A 23,899-nucleotide genomic window follows, 5' to 3' on the forward strand; every position below is an offset into this window, starting at 1 on the left:
TCTGAGGTGGAGTTTCCCTTTGATAAAGAGAAGTTTCTTAATCACCTTCCCCAAATAATACCAGATCTATGAACTTATCTCGGGGGGGCAGGGGGGGTACTTCTTTTGTTGGGGGGGGGGGGGGGGGGGCTTTTCTGCTTGTTGATAATATTACTCTCCACTTTTTTCAACTTGTTTAAAAAACTCTATTTATATATCTTTACTTGCAGGTTTGCTCCGTTCTCAAGGATGAAATACGATTATATGCCATCACTTCACAAACAATACTCAGTTTTCTATGTGAGTATCATTTCCTACGGTTGCTAAGGTTACCGGCCTAGGAGTTCGTAATATGAACGAGTTCCTGTTTTTATTAATTGTAGATAAAAAGGTCGAGTAAATTATTCACTGGCGAAAGGGGCAACATCATTTGAATTATTTGTTAACATCATATCACTTTCAGTGTGGACTATGGAACCAAATCGTTCAGACAAAAGCCTGACGAGTTATTAGTTTCATCTCAGTTTAAAACTGTGTTCAAATCTATTCCGGAGTTCGACAACATTGGAGAGGCTTACAGCTGAATTACAAAATTATAAAATAGATGCTCTCAAATTATGTTTCTGCTGAGCTGATTTTCTTTAGTTTATTTCGCTGAAAAATAATCAGACTCAGTTTGTAAATAACTAGAATACAGTAATTTGAAATATATTTTACATAAAAAAGCTCCATTGTCAAATTGTCTGAGAAGGACTTGATTCCAAATTTGTAACAATTTTAACAGTGGATACTAAAGCTATATCAAGAAGAGATTTTTATGTACTGATACAATTAAAATGGTAACCATAGTAACCATGGTAACAATTAGAATGATTGTTTCCTCTTCTTAACAAATTCTGGTTGATTCGAAGATTAAAAACTATCAAAAAAGATGTCTTTGTGACAAAGTGGCAATTTCCGTAGCATCTGATTGAAATCTCATAAACGTAAGACGCGATGATGAAATTTGTGAATATTGTGCGCGCTGTCATGACAACCGGCCGGATCAATGAATTAAATATGGTACGTGAGGTGAACGATAATAAATCACTCTGCTGCACTATAAGGTGATTAGTTTAACACGTTCCTTAAATATCTGTGATGAGCAGTTAATAACCATACCCTGTACTCTAACCCTAATCAGTTAAACTCTAGCATGTTATAAAATCTCGACTACACAATCGCATTTCGTCCGTGTAGTGGACTGGGCAAAACAAGTTCGCATTTTCGAAATGATTTGTGGGGCAACTTTTGGTCGAGCTGTAAAAATAGATAGAACATAATTTGGTTAAGTTTAGTTAAAAGTGTAAAATAGTATAAATAAAGTGTACCTTTTTACTACACTTTTTACTACTATACACCAAAAAAGGCAAAAGTGCACTGAAAATTTAAAATCAGGATAACTGCATCTTGGTGACAGGTATACTATTGGGGGGGGGGGGGGTGGGGGGGTGTCACGTCCGTCTATGTCCGCTTGTCTCATAGAATCCAAAAAGGACTGGACAGGACAGGACAGGACAGGACAGGACATAGGCGGACATAGACGGACATAGACTATATAGACACAATATTAATTAATATGAGTCGCATAGTTGAAATGTTTTCTTGGATAAATTTCTAATGATCCCGAACTGTCCCATTCTCAGTTCGGGATCAATACAGTGGCGTACATCTTCAAAAACTGAAAATGGGACAGAGATTGGGACAATATGATTTTGCAATTTTATTCGGGATTTTGACTCCCAGTACCTCAATTTGGTTTCATACCATCATCGATTAACTGACTAATTGGTTTCTGGGCAAAAAGTTCATCCAATCTGTCAAATTTGTGTTCAGAAAATTTCATATTTGAAAATGGGACAGCATTTTGAAAATACAACTTTTCGTTTTGTTAAGCTTTCTGCTGTGGGCTTCCTCTGACCGAAATCAAACTTCCAGCACCTCAATCGTGTCATTTGGCATCTATAGTTGACTTACTAATTGGTTGCGGATGAAAAAATCAGTCACAACTGTAAAATTTGGGTCCTGGAAATTTCATCTTCAAAAACTGAAAATGGGACAGAGATTGGGACAATATGATTTTGCAATTTTATTCGGGATTTTGACTCCCAGTACTTCAATTTGGTTTCATACCATCATCGATTAACTGACTAATTGGTTTCTGGGCAAAAATTTCATCCAATCTGTCAAATTTGTGTTTAGAAAATTTCATATTTGAAAATGGGACAGCATTTTGAAAATACAACTTTTCGTTTTGTTAAGCTTTCTGCTGTGGGCTTCCTCTGACCGAAATCAAACTTCCAGCACCTCAATCGTGTCATTTGGCATCTATAGTTGACTTACTAATTGGTTGCGGATGAAAAAATCAGTCACAACTGTAAAATTTGGGTCCTGGAAATTTCATCTTCAAAAACTGAAAATGGGACAGAGATTGGGACAATATGATTTTGCAATTTTATTCGGGATTTTGACTCCCAGTACTTCAATTTGGTTTCATACCATCATCGATTAACTGACTAATTGGTTTCTGGGCAAAAATTTCATCCAATCTGTCAAATTTGTGTTAGAAAATTTCATATTTGAAAATGGGACAGCATTTTGAAAATACAACTTTTCGTTTTGTTAAGCTTTCTGCTGTGGGCTTCCTCTGACCGAAATCAAACTTCCAGCACCTCAATCGTGTCATTTGGCATCTATAGTTGACTTACTAATTGGTTGCAGGATGAAAAAATCAGTCACAACTGTAAAATTTGGGTCCTGGAAATTTCATCTTCAAAAACTGAAAATGGGACAGAGATTGGGACAATATGATTTTGCAATTTTATTCGGGATTTTGACTCCCAGTACTTCAATTTGGTTTCATACCATCATCGATTAACTGACTAATTGGTTTCTGGGCAAAAATTTCATCCAATCTGTCAAATTTGTGTTAGAAAATTTCATATTTGAAAATGGGACAGCATTTTGAAAATACAACTTTTCGTTTTGTTAAGCTTTCTGCTGTGGGCTTCCTCTGACCGAAATCAAACTTCCAGCACCTCAATCGTGTCATTTGGCATCTATAGTTGACTTACTAATTGGTTGCAGATGAAAAAATCAGTCACAACTGTAAAATTTGGGTCCTGGAAATTTCATCTTCAAAAACTGAAAATGGGACAGAGATTGGGACAATATGATTTTGCAATTTTATTCGGGATTTTGACTCCCAGTACTTCAATTTGGTTTCATACCATCATCGATTAACTGACTAATTGGTTTCTGGGCAAAAATTTCATCCAATCTGTCAAATTTGTGTTAGAAAATTTCATATTTGAAAATGGGACAGCATTTTGAAAATACAACTTTTCGTTTTGTTAAGCTTTCTGCTGTGGGCTTCCTCTGACCGAAATCAAACTTCCAGCACCTCAATCGTGTCATTTGGCATCTATAGTTGACTTACTAATTGGTTGCGGATGAAAAAATCAGTCACAACTGTAAAATTTGGGTCCTGGAAATTTCATCTTCAAAAACTGAAAATGGGACAGAGATTGGGACAATATGATTTTGCAATTTTATTCGGGATTTTGACTCCCAGTACTTCAATTTGGTTTCATACCATCATCGATTAACTGACTAATTGGTTTCTGGGCAAAAATTTCATCCAATCTGTCAAATTTGTGTTAGAAAATTTCATATTTGAAAATGGGACAGCATTTTGAAAATACAACTTTTCGTTTTGTTAATCTTTCTGCTGTGGGCTTCCTCTGACCGAAATCTAACTTCCAGCACCTCAATCGTGTCATTTGGCATCTATAGTTGACTTACTAATTGGTTGCAGGATGAAAAAATCAGTCACAACTGTAAAATTTGGGTCCTGGAAATTTCATCTTCAAAAACTGAAAATGGGACAGAGATTGGGACAATATGATTTTGCAATTTTATTCGGGATTTTGACTCCCAGTACTTCAATTTGGTTTCATACCATCATCGATTAACTGACTAATTGGTTTCTGGGCAAAAATTTCATCCAATCTGTCAAATTTGTGTTTAGAAAATTTCCTATTTGAAAATGGGACAGCATTTTGAAAATACAACTTTTCGTTTTGTTAATCTTTCTGCTGTGGGCTTCCTCTGACCGAAATCAAACTTCCAGCACCTCAATCGTGTCATTTGGCATCTATAGTTGACTTACTAATTGGTTGCGGATGAAAAAATCAGTCACAACTGTAAAATTTGGGTCCTGGAAATTTCATCTTCAAAAACTGAAAATGGGACAGAGATTGGGACAATATGATTTTGCAATTTTATTCGGGATTTTGACTCCCAGTACTTCAATTTGGTTTCATACCATCATCGATTAACTGACTAATTGGTTTCTGGGCAAAAATTTCATCCAATCTGTCAAATTTGTGTTTAGAAAATTTCATATTTGAAAATGGGACAGCATTTTGAAAATACAACTTTTCGTTTTGTTAAGCTTTCTGCTGTGGGCTTCCTCTGACCGAAATCAAACTTCCAGCACCTCAATCGTGTCATTTGGCATCTATAGTTGACTTACTAATTGGTTGCAGGATGAAAAAATCAGTCACAACTGTAAAATTTCGGTCCTGGAAATTTCATCTTCAAAAACTGAAAATGGGACAGAGATTGGGACAATATGATTTTGCAATTTTATTCGGGATTTTGACTCCCAGTACTCAATTTGGTTTCATACCATCATCGATTAACTGACTAATTGGTTTCTGGGCAAAAAGTTCATCCAATCTGTCAAATTTGGGTTCAGAAAATTTCATATTTGAAAATGGGACAGCATTTTGAAAATACAACTTTTCGTTTTGTTAAGCTTTCTGCTGTGGGCTTCCTCTGACCGAAATCAAACTTCCAGCACCTCAATCGTGTCATTTGGCATCTATAGTTGACTTACTAATTGGTTGCAGGTGAAAAAATCAGTCAAAACTGTAAAATTTCGGTCCTGGAAATTTCATCTTCAAAAACTGAAAATGGGACAGAGATTGGGACAATATGATTTTGCAATTTTATTCGGGATTCTAACTCCCAGTTACCAGTACCTCAATTTGGTTTTTATACCATCATCAATTAAAATGGGAACCATCCAATCTTGATGCGCAAACATTTTTTGTCACTGCATCTAAGAACCCCGAGTCATACTCAGTTACACGTTAACACCATGCATGTTGTTACCATATTGCATGTTTTTGATATTTTGGCATGTGACTGCATGTACATTTACATGTTCAAATTGGACATTTTTTAGATTCTTATTCAAGCTGGGTAATTCCGACTGCATGTGCATGTTCATGTTCAATTTGTGACAATTCTTATTCAGTGTGTGTGATCATTTGAGCTGCGTTTTTAGCTGTTTTACCTTGCTTAATGTTCTATTTTGAATCTCAATTTACCCCCTGAGGGGCATAGCTCCAACACTTCCCCCTCATTAAACGCCCCGTTTCTTTACTATGTGGGGGTTTGATAACCCCCCCATTTTCCGTAACCTTATTTCAGCAGCTTTTCTCACTTGGTGTCGCACAGTACATGTATTGTGCGACACCGGGTGAGAAGAGTCAAACGGGGTTCGAGATGCTCGGGTTTAAGATCACCAGATTACCTGATCTTACTGGAAGTCACAACTTTGACACTACACCTAAAGCATGGACGCATACGGGAAAACTCTCTGCATCCTGATGCTGACTATTCCCTCATCTTTCTCACTGATAGCAAATTTATCCCTACTCTCTAGTTACCCTGTCTTGACTACCTTTTGATTGGGTAGCTAGTTGAACTTTATTATTTTATTATGGACACATTGGATCTCTGTTAATAACAATTTTGACATCTGTTGTAATACAGTAATGTATGTGATTTTCGCGTTTTTCCTCAATTATTCTGATCATGGATATTGATTGATACTAAGATTTTCACATTTATGAGAGTTTTTGAATTTTGGTCGCGTAATTTTGATTTTATTTGATTTTTGAACAAAATCTTTATTTAATTAGATTTCACTTTTTTTTTGACCAGTGGCTTACAAGCTTCTGGGTCCTGTTTTGAATTTTTTTGAGTGGATTGTTAGGGCCCTGGCATTTGCCGACAAAGCGGTTTTTATTTTTATGTTTTATAATCCTGTTGATTTGTATATACCGTTTTGAAAATTTTTCAAATCTAAAATCTAATCTAATTAACTAACTAACTGGTTTCTGGGCAAAAAGTTCATCCAATCTGTCAAATTTGGGTTCAGAAAATTTCATATTTGAAAATGGGACAGCATTTTGAAAATACAACTTTTCGTTTTGTTAAGCTTTCTGCTGTGGGCTTCCTCCGACCGAAATCAAACTTCCACCACCTCAATCGTGTCATTTGCCATCTATAGTTGACTTACTAATTGGTTGCAGGTGAAAAAATCAGTCAAAACTGTAAAATTTGGGTCCTGGAAATTTCATCTTCAAAAACTGAAAATGGGACAGAGATTGGGACAATATGATTTTGCAATTTTATTCGGGATTTTGACTCCCAGTACCTCAATTTGGTTTCATACCATCATCAACTAACTAACTAATTGGTTTCTGGGCAAAAAGTTCATCCAATCTGTCAAATTTGGGGTCAGAAAATTTCATATTTGAAAATGGGACAGCATTTTGAAAATGCAACTTTTCGTTTTGTTAAGCTTTCTGCTGTGGGCTTCCTCCGACCGAAATCAAACTTCCACCACCTCAATCGTGTCATTTGCCATCTATAGTTGACTTAATAATTGGTTGCAGGTGAAAAAATCAGTCAACATTTTAAAATTTCGGTCCTGGAAATTTCATCTTCAAAAACTGAAAATGGGACAGAGATTGGGACAATATGATTTTGCAATTTTATTCGGGATTTTAACTCCCAGTACCTCAATTTGGTTTTTATACCATCATCAATTAACTAACTGACTGGTTTCTGGGCAAACATTTCACCCAATCTGTCAAATTTGGGTTCAGAAAATTTCATATTTGAAAATGGGACAGCATTTTGAAAATACAACTTTTCGTTTTGTTAAGCTTTTTGCTGTGGGCTTCCTCCGACCGAAATCAAACTTCCACCACCTCAATCGTGTCATTTGCCATCTATAGTTGACTTACTAATTGGTTGCAGGTGAAAAAATCAGTCAAAACTGTAAAATTTCGGTCCTGGAAATTTCATCTTCAAAAACTGAAAATGGGACAGAGATTGGGACAATATGATTTTGCAATTGTATTCGGGATTTTGACTCCCAGTACCTCAATTTGTTTCATACCATCATTTCGGACAAATCCGGCAAGGGGAGGGGGTGGTTTCTGAAAATCCGGTAAAGTCCCATTTATTGCAACTCTTTGAATTTTACTTCAACTCTTTGAATTATATTAACAATGAATTTGAGTTGGTTTTATTTTTACTCTTAAAAGTAGCTGGAAATCCGGACGTCCGGGGGAGGGGGGATTGTTTTGAAAATTCGGACACACCCGGACAGGGGGAGGGGGGTGTCTTGAAAATCTGTGATTTTGGCGGACGTCCTAAAGTAGATGGCCCCTTACCTCATTAGTAAATACCAAAAACAACTGTGATAGAGCTTAGAGCTACAAAACAATTTACTTCAATACTTTTACACGACATATTGTATGAACATGACCATCTATCTTAGTTACTAACTTAGTAAGCAGTAGTGATAATTAGAGGATATTTAGGAAGTAAAACAGGGTACATCGGAGAGTACAAGTAAGTAAGTAAAACCCTTGGGAGAAGAAAAAAGTTGTTTAAACGTATCATATAAAAACAAATAACTTAAAATTTACAAATTAAAAATGTACTAACGCTTGAACGGTTTTTAACTACAAATATTTAAGTTTTTTTAATTAAATAAACTTATTGGCAAACCCGGCCCTTTAAATTCCTCGCTATGACTAGTCCGCCCTAATAGTTGTTTCTATGGTAACCACTGTTGTTTGTTAACATTTCCCGTTATCTGAGGGGTATCTCGTGTAGAAACGTGACAACGACCACCGTGGTACCTGAGGTTGCTATGGTAACTAACTGAGGTTGCTATGGTAACTAGCCGAGGTTGCTATGGTAACTAACTGAGGTTGCTATGGTAACTAACTGAGGTTGCTATGGTAACTAACTGAGGTTGCTATGGTAACTAACTGAGGTTGCTATGGTAACTAACTGAGGTTGCTATGGTAACTAACTGAGGTTGCTATGGTAACTAACTGAGGTTGCTATGGTAACTAACTGAGGTTGCTATGGTAACTAACTGAGGTTGCTATGGTAACTAACTGAGGTTGCTATGGTAACTAACTGAGGTTGCTATGGTAACTAACTGAGGTTGCTATGGTAATTAACTGAGGTTGCTATGGTAACTAACTGAGGTTGCTATGGTAACTAACTGAGGTTGCTATGGTAACTAACTGAGGTTGCTATGGTAACTAACTGAGGTTGCTATGGTAACTTGATTCATATGGGGTGATGATGCACAGATCACGTGACAGATAATTATAGTAAGGAGTAAGATAACTAACAGGGTGCTGTAACGTTAAAGTGTAGAGTGTGGTTCCCTGAGAAGGCGTATTGTTCCCACAGTTTGGGGGAGGTTTCCGCGTGCAGCATAAAGTTCTCCGCTATCTTCTCTCCTGAAATAGGGTATTATATAGTACTAATTACATCAGACACAATCAACCTGCTTAAATGGGGTTTCAATTGTAATATCTTCAAGATGACGTGTCAGTCAGGGGTCGTTCAAATATTACGTTATCAGCCGAGGGGGGGGGTTTCCATAGCAACCTCAGTTAGGGGGAGGGGGAGGTGGGGGGTTTCCAAATTAATACGCTAGTGTGAAAATCGGGGGGGGGGGGGGGGGGTGGGGTTTCCAAATGATTACGCTAATTTAATTTTGACACAATAGCTATGTGAAAAAATGATTACGGGGGGTGGGGGGTCAAATGCGCCAAAAATTAATATGTGAACGACCCCTCGTTGGAGAATAGAACAATTCACAGGTAAATGTTAAAACATCCAATATTGCACTAATCTGTAAATCAATGCCGTTTTAGTTGGTATTCCCGGATGTATACTGAAGCAGCCATACGTTAGTTGTTATGGTAACTATAACTTACCCTCCTCATTACATAGGTCTGCTGTCATGGTAAAACTATCTTCAGAGCGCACACTAACTATCCTCAAGTTGTCAGATACATGTAACGTAAATACTATACTACCAGGCGTCTTCTGAAAATATACCCACATTTCAATACGGTTAGTCCCCAGGCAACCCGGCCAAAACTTTCAGTTGAAATTGATTTGTTACAAATCTTCAGACAATTTGTTTCAAGGAGGATTATTATAAACTCCTTCCCTTGTAAATAACGCAGGGCAGGGAGTGGCAGGGAATTGAGTGTACGTGCATTTCATGCTCCTCAAACGTCAAATTCGCGCAACATATGCATTAAACAGATGTTCGCGCGTGCGCAATAACAATTTGAGTAGAACCTTTACGATGCGACAGTGTGACAAAAGGTCCCTAACCTACTTCTAACTATACCTTTAGGGAGAGTAGAATAAAAATTATAAGATAATTCTCAGTTGCGTTAGTTTCACAGTTCCACATGATATGTACTAACTAAATAAATCGAATAAAATCAAATAGATTAAAGGAATATCTGTTGGGCATATTTATATGTTTATAAACAAAATAATGGTTCACATATAAATGCTATCTTAATAAACTCACAGCACTTCTTGTGATGTATCTCTTGTGCAGTGCAGCTGAAATTGTGAAAAATGTAACTTCTCTTTAATACCTCTCAGGGTTGTTGGAAGAAGTAACAAAGGTTTATATTCACTTAAACAAATTTCTAGAGAGAGATAGAGAGAGAGGGAGAGAGAGAGAGAGAGAGAGAGAGAGAGAGAGAGAGAGAGAGAGAGAGAGAGAGAGAGAGAGAGAGAGAGAGAGAGAGAGAGAGAGAGAGAGAGATAGAGAGAGAGAGAGAGAGAGAGAGAGAGAGAGAGAGAGAGAGAAAGAGAGAGAGAGGAGAGAGGAGAGAGAGAGAGAGAGAGAGAGAGAGAGAGAGAGAGAGAGAGAGAGAGAGAGAGAGAGAGAGAGAGAGAGAGAGAGAGAGAGAGAGAGAGAGAGAGAGAGAGAGAGAGAGAGAGAGAGAGAGAGAGAGAGAGAGAGAGAGAGAGAGAGAGAGAGAGAGAGAGAGAGAGAGAGAGAGAGAGAGAGAGAGAGAGAGAGAGAGAGAGAGAGAGAGAGGAGAGAGAGAGAGAGAGAGAGAGAGAGAGAGGAGAGAGAGAGAGAGAGAGAGAGAGAGAGAGAGAGAGAGAGAGAGAGAGAGAGAGAGAGAGAGAGAGAGAGAGAGAGAGAGAGAGAGAGAGAGAGAGAGAGAGAGAGAGAGAGAGAGAGAGAGAGAGAGAGAGAGAGAGAGAGAGAGAGAGAGAGAGAGTTAAATACCGTTATCACAAGGAGGCGGGAGGGAAGGTGCATTTGCTATACGCTGTACAGGAGGCGGGGGGACTGGGTGATGATAGTTCCACAGTGCCGCGTAGTAGTAGGCAGGGTGCGGGGGCAGCGCGGGTGGCATATACCTGGGCAGTGGACAAGATCATTATCAAAACAACAGTATTTAAAGGGAGGACCTATCTTATTGCCAGTCATACACTCTACAGATATGATCGGAGTATCAAGCGGTACAACTACCATATTTTTAAGAGAACAAGTTTTCGCAGTTCCATTTATTCTGAACTTTATTATCATTTAACCACAATTAATAAAATAGTTGTGATAAAATAGTTGTGATAAAATAGTACAATATATTAGTTATAAGAATAAAGATTACCCATGAGGGTAGTAAGGAGGACAGCAGTTGCCATGACAACAGGGCATTGAACGTATCTCCTCACTAGATATCTCACTTGACTTACTCGACTCCTAAAAAGGGTTTGGTTTATATTAAAGTTAATAAGGACGTTCCATTAAAACATAGTATCAGGTTAGGATTACGGGGAATATTCCACTGTAGAATATTATTGAATATTATATATTATTGGGGCACTGTAGAATTCCTCAGAGTTGTGTTATTGGAGCCGCAATTATTGGGACAAGTTGTTCTCCTCAGCTTACCTGTAACACAGTTTCCGTAGAAGGAGCACTAGTAGCCCACTTACCTGTAACACAGTTTCTGTAGAAGGAGCACTAGTAGCCCACTTACCTGTAACACAGTTTCTGTAGAAGGAGCACTAGTAGCCCACTTACCTGTAACACAGTTTCTGTAGAAGGAGCACTAGTAGCCCACTTACCTGTAACACAGTTTCTGTAGAAGGAGCACTAGTAGCCCACTTACCTGTAACACAGTTTCTGTAGAAGGAGCACTAGTAGCCCACTTACCTGTAACACAGTTTCTGTAGAAGGAGCACTAGTAGCCCACTTACCTGTAACACAGTTTCTGTAGAAGGAGCACTAGTAGCCCACTTACCTGTAACACAGTTCCTGTAGAAGGAGCACTAGTAGCCCACTTACCTGTAACACAGTTTCTGTAGAAGGAGCACTAGTAGCCCACTTACCTGTAACACAGTTTCAGTAGAAGGAGCACTAGTAGCCCACTTACCTGTAACACAGTTTCTGTAGAAGGAGCACTAGTAGCCCACTTACCTGTAACACAGTTTCTGTAGAAGGAGCACTAGTAGCCCACTTACCTGTAACACAGTTTCTGTAGAAGGAGCACTAGTAGCCCACTTACCTGTAACACAGTTTCTGTAGAAGGAGCACTAGTAGCCCACTTACCTGTAACACAGTGTCTGTAGAAGGAGCACTAGTAGCCCACTTACCTGTAACACAGTTTCTGTAGAAGGAGCACTAGTAGCCCACTTACCTGTAACACAGTTTCTGTAGAAGGAGCACTAGTAGCCCACTTACATGTAACACAGTTTCTGTAGAAGGAGCACTAGTAGCCCACTTACCTGTAACACAGTTTCTGTAGAAGGAGCACTAGTAGCCCACTTACCTGTAACACAGTTTCTGTAGAAGGAGCACTAGTAGCCCACTTACCTGTAACACAGTTTCTGTAGAAGGAGCACTAGTAGCCCACTTACCTGTAACACAGTTTCTGTAGAAGGAGCACTAGTAGCCCACTTACCTGTAACACAGTTCCTGTAGAAGGAGCACTAGTAGCCCACTTACCTGTAACACAGTTTCTGTAGAAGGAGCACTAGTAGCCCACTTACCTGTAACACAGTGTCTGTAGAAGGAGCACTAGTAGCCCACTTACCTGTAACACAGTTTCTGTAGAAGGAGCACTAGTAGCCCACTTACCTGTAACACAGTGTCTGTAGAAGGAGCACTAGTAGCCCACTTACCTGTAACACAGTTTCTGTAGAAGGAGCACTAGTAGCCCACTTACCTGTAACACAGTTTCTGTAGAAGGAGCACTAGTAGCCCACTCCTCAGTCTCCTTTATAATCTCAGTTTTAGTTATGTCTGGTATTTTGTCGTACAGTTGTTTCAAATTCTCCAGCTCCACTCCCTCCCCACTTTTCAACTTAGCAAATACGTCCTCAGACTGAAAAAGGAAATATTTTATGTAAAGCACAAACAGACAATCTCAAAGACAGAGATCAAACTAGGACAAACTAGGTGGTAACTAGGTGGTAACTAGGTGGTAACTAGGTGGTAACTACTAACTAGGTGGTAACTAGGTGGTAACTAGGTGGTAACTAGGTGGTAACTAGGTGGTAACTAGGTGGTAACTAGGTAGTAACTAGGTGGTAACTAGGTGGTAACTAGTGGTAACTAGGTGGTAACTAGGTGGTAACTAGGTGGTAACTAGGCTAGGTGGTAACTAGGTGGTAACTAGGTGGTAACTAGGCTAGGTGGTAACTAGGTGGTAACTAGGTGGTAACTAGGTGGTAACTAGGTGGTAACTAGGTGGTAACTAGGTGGTAACTAGGTGGTAACTAGGTGGTAACTAGGTGGTAACTAGGTGGTAACTAGGTGGTAACTAGGTGGTAACTAGGTGGTAACTACTAACTAGGTGGTAACTAGGTGGTAACTAGGTGGTAACTAGGTGGTAACTAGGTGGTAACTAGGTGGTAACTAGGTAGTAACTAGGTGGTAACTAGGTGGTAACTAGTGGTAACTAGGTGGTAACTAGGTGGTAACTAGGTGGTAACTAGGCTAGGTGGTAACTAGGTGGTAACTAGGTGGTAACTAGGTGGTAACTAGGTGGTAACTAGGTGGTAACTAGGTGGTAACTAGGTGGTAACTAGGTGGTAACTAGGTGGTAACTAGGTGGTAACTAGGTGGTAACTAGGTGGTAACTAGTAGTGTTAAAATTGGACTACTTACTTTGGGATTGTTAAGCTCCTGACTAATAACTTTCAGCTGGTCAATTAGCGGCGCATCTCTCACATGGTGCAAGTCTGAAATATTGAGTTGTAGGGAGACATATTATTTTAACATTATTACATAATCCATCTAACACTCGATTTGGGGACATGTCATTTTTAAAATAATCATAAACTCAAAACTATAGTTAATACCATTGGGATCATCTCCAGAATTGGAAGTAGCATTAGAGTCAGGTATCTTTCTATCTGTAATCAGTACGGAAGGTTCTGTTTTAACTTCAGATTCCTTGTTCCCAACTAGTTCCCCACCAGCAGTTTTGGAATCTTTACCATTTTCAGAGAATATCTTAGAAAACCTAGGTTTATTAGAGTTCTTATGATGGTAGTGGCCATGGAATGGCTTTGATTTAGTAGTCTGGGAGTGATTTGATTGAGATTCCTTGGAGAGAAGCAAATTACCAGATGTAGGTTCTTGTAAAACTGCGGCTTTCTCTTTGATAACAGTTTCCCCATTATTTTGAGGGGGCTCAAGACTAAGTTTTTGCAAATTCTCTGGTTGGATAACCTCTGATTCCCCCTTCCTTGTTTGTTTTGCTTTTGAAGCATGGTTTTTTCTGGTACCAGAATGATACCTTGGTTCTCTATACTTAGGAGCCTGGTTAAATCGCTCACGATCGTTGCTTCTTTTATCTCTGCTGCGATCGCTAGAATAGCTGTCTTTGTCGGACCTGCGATCGCTAGAATAGCTGTCTTTGTCTGACCGATAAAAAGATTGTCTGTGGTTGCCCTGGTTACGGTTGCCCTGGTTACGGTCTACCCTGTTTGTCCTAGTTTGACCTTCACCCCTAGGCTCTTTTGCTTGCTTCATTTCTTGAAAATGGGATTCTGTTGCGTTGCCGTTAGACATAGTCACTAGTCAAAGAGTATGTTAATATCAAGGCAAAACCAATGGGATATCTCAAAAAATCAACATTATTCACTGCAAAATGTGAAATAGAAAGGATTTATAAAGCAATAGCAGCAATAATAATAAAGTAATTCTGTATTAAAAGCTTTTCAGGTTCTGTACAGACAAGTATTATCAGTATAATATATTTGAAAGTCGTTCGACCAACAGACTACAATAACTGAGTTAGTATTTCTGATAAAAACTAGAGATTCTAGAGATTCTAGTATTTCTTATAAAAACTAGAGATACTAGATAAAAACGGGGGTGCTCAGCAGTAAGTGGTTGGGGCATTACATGATCACCAATTGGTATTTGGAGTTTTCCACCACCACCCCTTACCAACCGCCTCCTAAAATGTCAAATCCAATGGTAAAAAATGGTGTAAAATGGTGAAAAATTGTGAATGATTTTTATGGTTAATCGGGTTTCCAAATTGTAAGATTTCGCCATTTTTCACCATTTTTTCGATGAGTATATTTGCCTTCTAGTTTTAGTTTTGACCTGGTGTTATCACTCTAAAACATTATTTCGTTATTAACTCAGATTTTAAGGATATAAAGAAACATGTGTTTCATTGTATTTAAAGTACGTCTAGGTTTTACAATTCGGAAACTCGATTCACAAAAACTATCAATCACCATTTTTCATCAAAACTAGTGCACATGGTGAGAAAGGTACATTGAAACTGGTAACTATAAGTGAATATGGTGAGAAAAGTACATTGAAACTGGTAACTGTAAGTGAAAATGGCGAGAAAGATACATTGAAACTGGTAACGTTTAGTGAATATGGCGAGAAAGGTACATCAATACTGGTAACTTTTAGTGAACACTGAACATGGTGAAACTGGTGAATATGGTGAGAAAGGTACATTGAAACTGGTAACTGTAAGTGAAAATGGCGAGAAAGATACATTGAAACTGGTAACATTTAGTGAATATGGCGAGAAAGGTACATTGATACTGGTAACTTTTGGTGAATTTGGCTAGTAAGGTACATCAAAAATAGTAACTTTTGGTGAACTTGGCGAGTAAGGTACATCAAAACTAGTAACTTTTATTAAATTTTGCGAGTAAGATACATCAAAACTAGTAACTTTTGGTGATCATGGAGAGTAAGTTACATCGAAACTGGTAACTTTTGGTGAACATGGCGAATAAGATAAATAAAAACTAGTAATTTTTGGTGATCATGGCCATGGTGAGAAATGAACATCGAAACGTGAACATGGCCACAAACTCGTTATGCTTCATATCTTGGTCATCTGAGAAGCTAAAACTCTCATTTTTTCAGGACAAACGTAATTTAAATGTACAAACACCATTCAATAAAATTTGTCTCGATCTGACTATCCAAACTATCAAATAAATGCGAAAATGAAATTCATTTCAAAAAAATGTACACGAATATTTTTCAATGAAACAATAAGTTGGTGAGAAAGGTACATCGAAACTGGTAACTTTTGGTGAACATGGTGAGTGAGATAAATATTTTAAACTAGTAATTTTTGGTGATCATGGCCATGGTGAGAAATATACATCGAAACTGTTAACTTTTGGTGAACATGGAGAGTATGGTACATCAAAAATGGTAACTTTTGGTGAACATGGAGAGTAAGATGCATCAAAACTAGTAACTTTTGACGATCATGGTGAGAAAAGTACATCAATTTAGTACCTTTTGTGTGATCATGATGAGAAAGGTACATCCAAACTGGTTACTTTTAGTAAACATGGCGAGTAAGGTACATCGGAACTGGTAATTTTTGGTGAACATGGCGAGTGAGATAAATATTTTAAACTAGTAATTTTTGGTGATCATGGCCATGGTGAGAAATGTACATCGAAACTGTTAACTTTTGGTGAACATGGAGAGTATGGTACATCAAAAATGATAACTTTTGGTGAACATGGAGAGTAAGATGCATCAAAACTAGTAACTTTTGACGATCATGGTGAGAAAAGTACATCAAAACTGGTTACTTATAGTGAACATGGCGATTAAGGTTCTTCAAAACTGAGCTCTTGGTATTGTCGTATAGTACCAGAAAACACATCATATAATATTTTAATTTGATATTTTGGAAAAAAACTAGAATGGGTGTAAAATGGTGTAAAATGGTGAAAAATTGTGACTGACCTTTAAGGTGAATCGGGTTACCAAATTGTTAAATTTCACCACTTTTCACCATTGGATACACCCCATGCTGTGAGTGTGCTTTGTAGCAGATCAAACCTGAGTCGTGTTCTGATGTGATTTTTGACCTGGCTCTTAGCTTCTTTATTGTGGTCAGCTATCATCTCAGAGAAACGATCTACAAACATTTGTTTTTTCTTTCATTTTGGGTGTTGGTCTTCCTGGAGAATGAAGTTGGTTGGACAGGCAGGAATGCAGGTTCTATCCATACACCCTTCTTTTTATTTTTTAAAAATTCTAACATCCTTACACCTTGCTTCTTGAAGGAATGAAGCTGCAGTGTTTCTTATGGCATTGTGGCGCATGGAAACGTATCCACCTAATTTACAATCAAGTGCGTGGTAGACACTGTTCATATTTCTGCAGGCACATTTAGAGGGCCCTCCTTGGATCTTCCAACCGTAGCGTATGCATATGCTGTCTTGGAACTCTTGCTTGTTTAGAACATAGTTGAGGTCCTTTAGAGGTAATACTGTGAGCCATGTTGATGCTGCCTTTTCTCTTGCTTGGTTTAAGCGGTTCTTAAGATGATCTGACCCATTATAGAGCATCTTGAACCTTTGGGATAAAAAACTCTTCTTTCTGTTTCCTCAGTTCTGTTTCTGTTTCCTCAGTTCTTCTTTCTTTTCTTTCATCTTGCCCATATCCAGCTTGGTCATTGGTGATATCCTGGTCACTGAGTATGCATATTCACAATATGCTATCCTGACGGTATTGATGATACCTAGGCCTCCACATCGAACAGGGAGTTCAAGGATATCTTTGTCATGCTGGTTGAGAGGGCAACAGAGGAGGGCTGGAATGAGCACATGATCTTGCTCTCAAGTGGGACAAAGTGCTCTCCAATGTCTGTTATAGTAGGGAAAAAAATAACTTTTTTTACTTTACTTTGTGGTTTTTCGGTTGCTTCATCTGCTAGTTGTTCAATATATAATATCAACTATCCATTTTTCGACTTTTCCTTTGATGTAATCTTCCCTGAATTCTTTTGAGCCTACAACAGCACCAAGATGGTGTTCTTCGGATGTCGTGATCTTAACTCCCATGTTTTCAAATAGTGTCTAAGCTTCGTTTAGTTCTTCGGGATTTTTGACAATCAGAATTGTCTTTTTAGCGTTGGAATGGTACCCATATCTTGGGCCTATTTCACAAAGTCTATTCCACCAATGGAGCAGTTGGATGAAGCTTCCACATGAAGAGCTGTTGTCAATCCAAACAATTTAAATTGCAGTAAAAAAAAAGAAAAAAAAGGGGAGACCCCCAACCCATGTAGCTGAGACCCCTCACAGCAAGTAGACCAAAGTGGCTCTTGCTTGTGATCGGTGCATCAACTACCCGCCGAAGCGGTGGGTTGGGAGTCCCCCCTGGGATCATTTTGGGATCATTTAAATTGCAGCAATCTAATTACGGACGAAATGATCCCAGGGGGGACTCCCAACCCACCGCCTCGGCAGGTAGTTGATACACCCTTCACAAGCAAGAGCCACTTTAGTCTACTTGCTGCGAGGTGTATCAGCTACATGGGTTGAGGGTCCCCCCTTTTTTCTTTTTTTAAAATCTAATCAAACTGCAGCGGCACACACTTACTATATATTACTACCGTGATTGTACTAGAGACTGAAAATCTCTCAAATCGATTTTTGGCGCTTTTAACCATTTGTTGTAATGTTGTAGAGCGATTTCAAGAGAAGTGGTCCACAGGGGTCCGAAAAAGCCGTACAGGCATTTGGGTCCTCATCCTTGTCACTAGTCTCAATTGGATTCAGTTTACACAAAACATGAACATTTACAATTTAGACGTACACATTGACACGATATTTATTGAAAAGCAATTAAAAGTATAAAATAGTGAAACAAATTTTTTAGTGAAACAAATTTAAAATTTTATCCTTTATTTTACAATCATAATATAATAATATTTATAAGCCTCCGTTTTGAAAGTTTTATAGTTTAATATATTCACATTTCTATTTAAAATTCAATTTTATGTATAAGTCAATAACTGGTCGCTTGTAGGTTTACAACCTACCAGGACGCGCGCCGAGTTGGACTCGTCGACGGTCCAATGGAACAAATATTTTACAAGTATTACCCGTTAACCGGCCGCCAATACGAGCGTGCGCGGCTTGGGCCGCGCCGCAAAGGAATTGATGCGTGTAGGGGCTGGAGTACGCTTGTTTATAAATTGATTAAATGTTGCATTTGCATTGTAAATATTTAGAATATTGACGATATATTATGATCTAATAATAAATTTTATAAAGCTGGCTTTGGATTTAGTTGTATCACGCGGTGACCCCCACGGTCGCTTCACTGTAGAGTTTCGACGATACAGGGGGAGCCGCGCACTCGTGCGCGGCGGGTCATACAACGTATGACAAGGATTTAGGTAAAATTATATTTTATTTTTAAAAACCACGGATAATTTTTAATTTACTTTGTCGTATAACTATAAACAAGTTAATCCTGTTTTCAAGAATGCGCGGCTTTGGTGGCCAGTTATTGATTTATACATAAAATTGAATCTTAAAATTAAATAGAAATATGGATATATTAAAATTTAAAACAGTCAAACATTATAATATTATAAGATTATAAATATTATTATATTATGATTATAAGGATAACATTTTTAATTTTTAATTTGTTCCACTAAAATTTGTTTCACTTTTTAAATACTAAATATCTCGATTTAATTTAATTTATAAATTTTTTAATCGGAACGAATTAATTAATATTTAATAATTTATTCGGTAGTTAAGTCTGATATTGATATTGATATTGATTATATTGATATTGTAATTATTGAATGAAGCTTCATTTAGCTCTTATCTAGACATAAATAATATTACTTCTTTTAATTTAACAAAGGGACTTGGAGTATAAACGACCAATTTTGCATAAATTTCTATCCAACCAAGAATTCAGGAGGCAAAGGTGGGTGCGTAAACTTTATGGTCTGCACTCTCCGATCCTGTATCACCTTGGATTCTTTTCGACGTATCTTTGTAAAAGGTATATACCTTCTAGTCAATCTCTTCCTACTCCAAGTCCCCTAGTTATATATGTGAATATATATTATAAAATTTACTAAGATTTTTTATTGAATTTCATATTGAATTTTTATATAGGGTCACTGCTATATTATGTGTATATTGTTTGAATTTTTGATAAAATATTATATATATGAATTGCTTCTACATAGGCATCTGCATCAAGCATACTCTTAAAATATACTCGAATGGAGTAAATGCTTATCATGCTAGCAGCACTGTGTATGCTAGATGTTCTGAAGGGATATTATAATATTCTTAATCATTTAGCAGGCCTTTTTTCTGATCATTTGGCTGAGTCAACTGAGGATACATTGCACAAATGTGTAACTTCTCATAGTTATAAAGAATACTGAATACATCACAGTATTGAACTATGGTACACATTTCACATTTGTACATTACACAACAATATATTTATCTATTTAAGTAAAGTAAAGTAAAATTTATGACATCACATCATCACACATGTCTACAAAATATCATCGCACTATGTGAAAAAATATATAATAAATATTTCCCCACCAACATTAATTCGTGAGCCTAAAATCTGAGCGCTTGATGGGGCAGTGATTTATCACTAAATTTACTAAAATTATCCATCCACAATAGTGATTTACAACAGGGCACTTAAACCTCGTGTCTCGGTTCAAACTCAAGCATTAATTGGTAACTGAACTTTGGTGTCTAGTGTCTGCTTGATCGTACTCCTGATATTATTAAATACTAGTGTAATCCGGCCTTCGGCCGGGATTTCACTGCGGCAGTTAAAAGGGTAGGAGTAATTACCCGCTGAGTCAAAACCCGCATTAGGTGACCCAATAAGTAAAATACAATTTTTTAAAGTAAAATACAATTTTTATTTTCCACAGAAGAATCAATACATATTGAATTATAAATATCCGATTATTCCATTAATAATCATTAAAAGTTGCTTTGTAAAATCAAAAACGAAAAGCCGTACGCTGAAAGCCGTACGCTGAACGCGCGCGGTCTCATAATCAGTTCTTTCTTGTGGATAATTAAGTCATTATTAGCCATTAGGCACCACATTCCATGATCATAAGGTCTGAACACCGACTATTACACCTCATTACTCCCTTCTTGAACCGCTTTCCATTTTTATTTAAATCTTTATAGAAATTAACCCTTGTTAACTCCGCAGCACACCCGCCAATTATATTTGAAAACACGCATAACATTGTTGTATGAACTCTCTCTCTCCGCAGTCCAAACAGACCCCAAACACTATCAGTCCCCCCTCCAAGATCAAGGTGCGAGTCAACGACGCTACCTCCCTTGTATTCATCAGCACCAATGGAGGACCCCAAGGTGATAGTGTTTCAGGCCTCTGTTTCACAATCACTCTAGCTGGTGCCTGCTACCACTTGCGTGCCGTGATGCTGCGACCAACCCCCCCTATAAGCCCTAGCGGCATGCCTGAAGAAGATGCCTACTCTGATGACATCGACTATCTTGGTGAAGACAAAGATGCTCTAGAAGCCCTCCTCCCTATCGCTACTAAGGTGTTCAAAGAGTGAAATCTGAATATTAATGAATCAAAGACAGAGTTTGTACACGTCTACATAGCTGGGAAAGAAAGGTCATGGATGATGGTAAACCCCTTAGAATGAATGAAGAATGGTGCAGTAGCAAGTTGTTGGGTTCTCTGCTAGAAAGTAGGAAAGATGTCACCAGAAGAATCATGTTAGCCAATGTAGCATTCCAGAACTTCAAGAAGGTCTGGTGCCAGAGTAAGATCCCCCTACAGAAGAAGCTGAAGGTCTATGAGGCCCAAGTAGTATCTATCCTCATGTATAACTCTAGTTGCTGGGGAATGCCTAAATCGTACTGGGACAAACTAGATGCATGTCACCGTAACCACCTCAGAAAGATCATGAATGTCAGCTGGCCACGCAGTATGATGTCCAAAGATACCCTCTAGAAACAGAGTAACTCTACCCCTATGTCTGAGCGTGCTGAGTTATCTAGGTGGAAGATGCTAGGACACATAATGAGGAGCGATGAAAGATCACCAGCTCAAGCTGCGCTGTGTTTTGCTGTCAAGATGTGTAGTGAAGTTGGTAGACTCGGGGCTCACAGACGTAACCTCCTACACCACCTGAAGGTTGACCTCTGGAAGCGTTTCATCTTGCTGGAGTCGTATGATGATATTCTCCATTTGAGAGAACTTGCTAGTGACCGTGGTTATTGGAGTAAATTGTTTAACTTTATACTTGAGTACAAGTCAATTTGATTATTGGGACATATAATTTTACAAAGGATCACGTTTCGGTTCTAAATTATTTTAGGATTGTTGACATTTGTAAGATTGACATGTTTGATAATAATAAGTCCCCCCTCCCCTAATAAGCTTATGGTATAACATTACAGCGAATCTTCCCGGGCTAACCCATTTATGAGAGACGAGCCCCGTAACTCTTGCCGTTCTGCTCAAGCCATTTTATGTAACATTTGTGGTACAAAACCATCAATTAAACCACTTACCACCTGCCGATTTAAAAAAAATTCACCATTTGACTTCCTCATAGCTTTGTCGGCACTATACCGAAAAAACCGGCCCCATAACTCTTACTGTTTTTTTGATTAAGCCGCTCGGAAATTACACACAGACGAACAGAAAACACACATTCTGGGATTATTAAGGTGATGTATGACTTTTTAGTGAACCAACTTTGCAACCTGGTAGCGTGGCTAGCATGAAAACAAAATAAATTTGTGCCTGGCTTCTACATAACCGTGAATCACTTGCGTTCCAATTATAGCCGTCTGAACTGTGGTGTCTAACGTTTGCAGCTAGATTGGACTCTGATATTAGTAAATGTGTATGATTTTTTAAATATTGAACATACTCTGCAACCTGGTAGCGAGGCTGACACAAAAACAAATGATGGCCTGGCTTGTGCAGTGCATAACCTAGTAAATAACCAGCACTCAGATAAAAGCCGTCTGGAGAAATTCCACAAAATGTTCATTGTAGTCAACGGGCACAAAGAAGCATTACTAGTAATTGTGTCCTTTACCCTCCTACACAATTTGAACATTTTCGTGGCTAATTCATTGAACCATGTCAGACTTAATATGTATTTAGTATTAAACAATTCAGTACAAGTTATCTTTTCATGTACGCTGTACACTGTAGTTAGTAAATGTAAACTAAACTTTTTTGATCAGCCGCGTGCTGAACCAGTGTTGCTAACTAAAAATTGTGTATTTTTTGTACATTTTTATAAAGCGTATGTTATTGCCCAGGGGCCTGTTAATAATTAATGTAAATTAATTTATTAATTTATCACTTTTACACATATCACAAATTATTTTATTATAATGAAACCACTTCTGTGAAATGGTTATTTTGTTTTATTTTTGGAGGGACTCTACAAAAATGTTTGATTCAGTTAAACAAAAGTTTCAGTTAAACAAAAATTTCAATTTTATGCCATTTATTACAGAATAAACAAGTTTACAATAAATCAATTTGATATTTAAAGGAATCCCAATTCAATGTGTAGTATGGTTGTCACTCTTTAAATAGATTAGATATAGGTTGACGGGGCAAAGGAGTGTGCGTGCTGTTCGCTATTGCTCACACCAAACGGCAACCTAGTAAATGTTTTGTATGGACACCGGTCTCCATCACGATACAAAATTAGGATTGTAGAATTTATTGTAATCAACAGGCACAGAAAAGCACTAAGCAATCAGGTCCATTGTTACACAACCTGGACATTATGAGAAGTGTGCTAGTAGCAGTAAGAGGTGTACTTGGGAAGGCAAAGAATTAGAAGGCATGGACTGACCCTATTATGTATATCGAATGTATCCTTCAAAGATATGTTAGCAATTTACAAATAATTGAAAAATATTTTAGAGCAATTTAGAAATAATTGATAAGACCCCATCTTAAATATTCTTAACCAATGTCACAATTCAAATTTGGTATCTATCTGCTGCTCATGGTAGTTAGCGAATTATCATAGAGTTTGAGGGATATGGCATGGCCAGGTGTTTGGTACATAATCTGGTTGCAGTCCACCCCCAACCATCACGTTGGAGACACACTGCTGATTTTTATGCTATAAACCCCCTCGAAACAGCATAGAAAAATTTGATAAACAAACAGTGATGAGTGAACACTGAACATGGAAGAAGAAATAGGAACTAAAACAACAGCAAACATTCATTTGTGCAGTTTTTTAGTTATTTTGAAAGATTGGATCAAGTCAAATTGTAATGGATTGTGTTTGGCATTTTAAAATACAATTGTCCTACAAAAATGGGAGCTCTAGCTACTCAGATGACTGAGATATCAAGCAAAAAG

General features: G+C 37.9%; 2 protein-coding genes and 1 long non-coding RNA gene across 3 annotated transcripts in view; 2 read left to right on the forward strand and 1 right to left on the reverse strand.

Annotated features, from left to right (window-relative positions):
* The window catches only part of LOC134824863 (U2 snRNP-associated SURP motif-containing protein-like), a 114,216-nt gene that overhangs the window by 56,178 nt on the left and 34,139 nt on the right, over positions 1 to 23,899 (forward strand). The window lies entirely within an intron of this gene.
* LOC134825517 (uncharacterized) lies at positions 236 to 849 on the forward strand. The gene is made up of 2 exons (XR_010161559.1): positions 236 to 279; positions 443 to 849. It is a non-coding gene; the product is annotated as an uncharacterized LOC134825517 (long non-coding RNA).
* LOC134825245 (uncharacterized) lies at positions 7,596 to 14,267 on the reverse strand. Its single transcript, XM_063837394.1, has 9 exons — positions 13,552 to 14,267; positions 13,358 to 13,431; positions 12,414 to 12,572; positions 10,854 to 10,945; positions 10,469 to 10,602; positions 9,749 to 9,783; positions 9,135 to 9,246; positions 8,541 to 8,651; positions 7,596 to 8,033 (listed from the first exon to the last, which is right to left on the reverse strand). The coding sequence occupies exons 1-9, from the start codon at positions 14,264 to 14,266 to the stop codon at positions 7,984 to 7,986; spliced, it is 1,482 nt and encodes a 493-aa protein (XP_063693464.1). The 5' UTR covers position 14,267; the 3' UTR covers positions 7,596 to 7,983.

Source organism: Bolinopsis microptera, chromosome 13 (genome assembly GCF_026151205.1).
Source record: "Bolinopsis microptera isolate Bmic1 chromosome 13, MBARI_Bmic_1.0, whole genome shotgun sequence".
Lineage (NCBI taxonomy): Eukaryota > Metazoa > Ctenophora > Tentaculata > Lobata > Bolinopsidae > Bolinopsis > Bolinopsis microptera.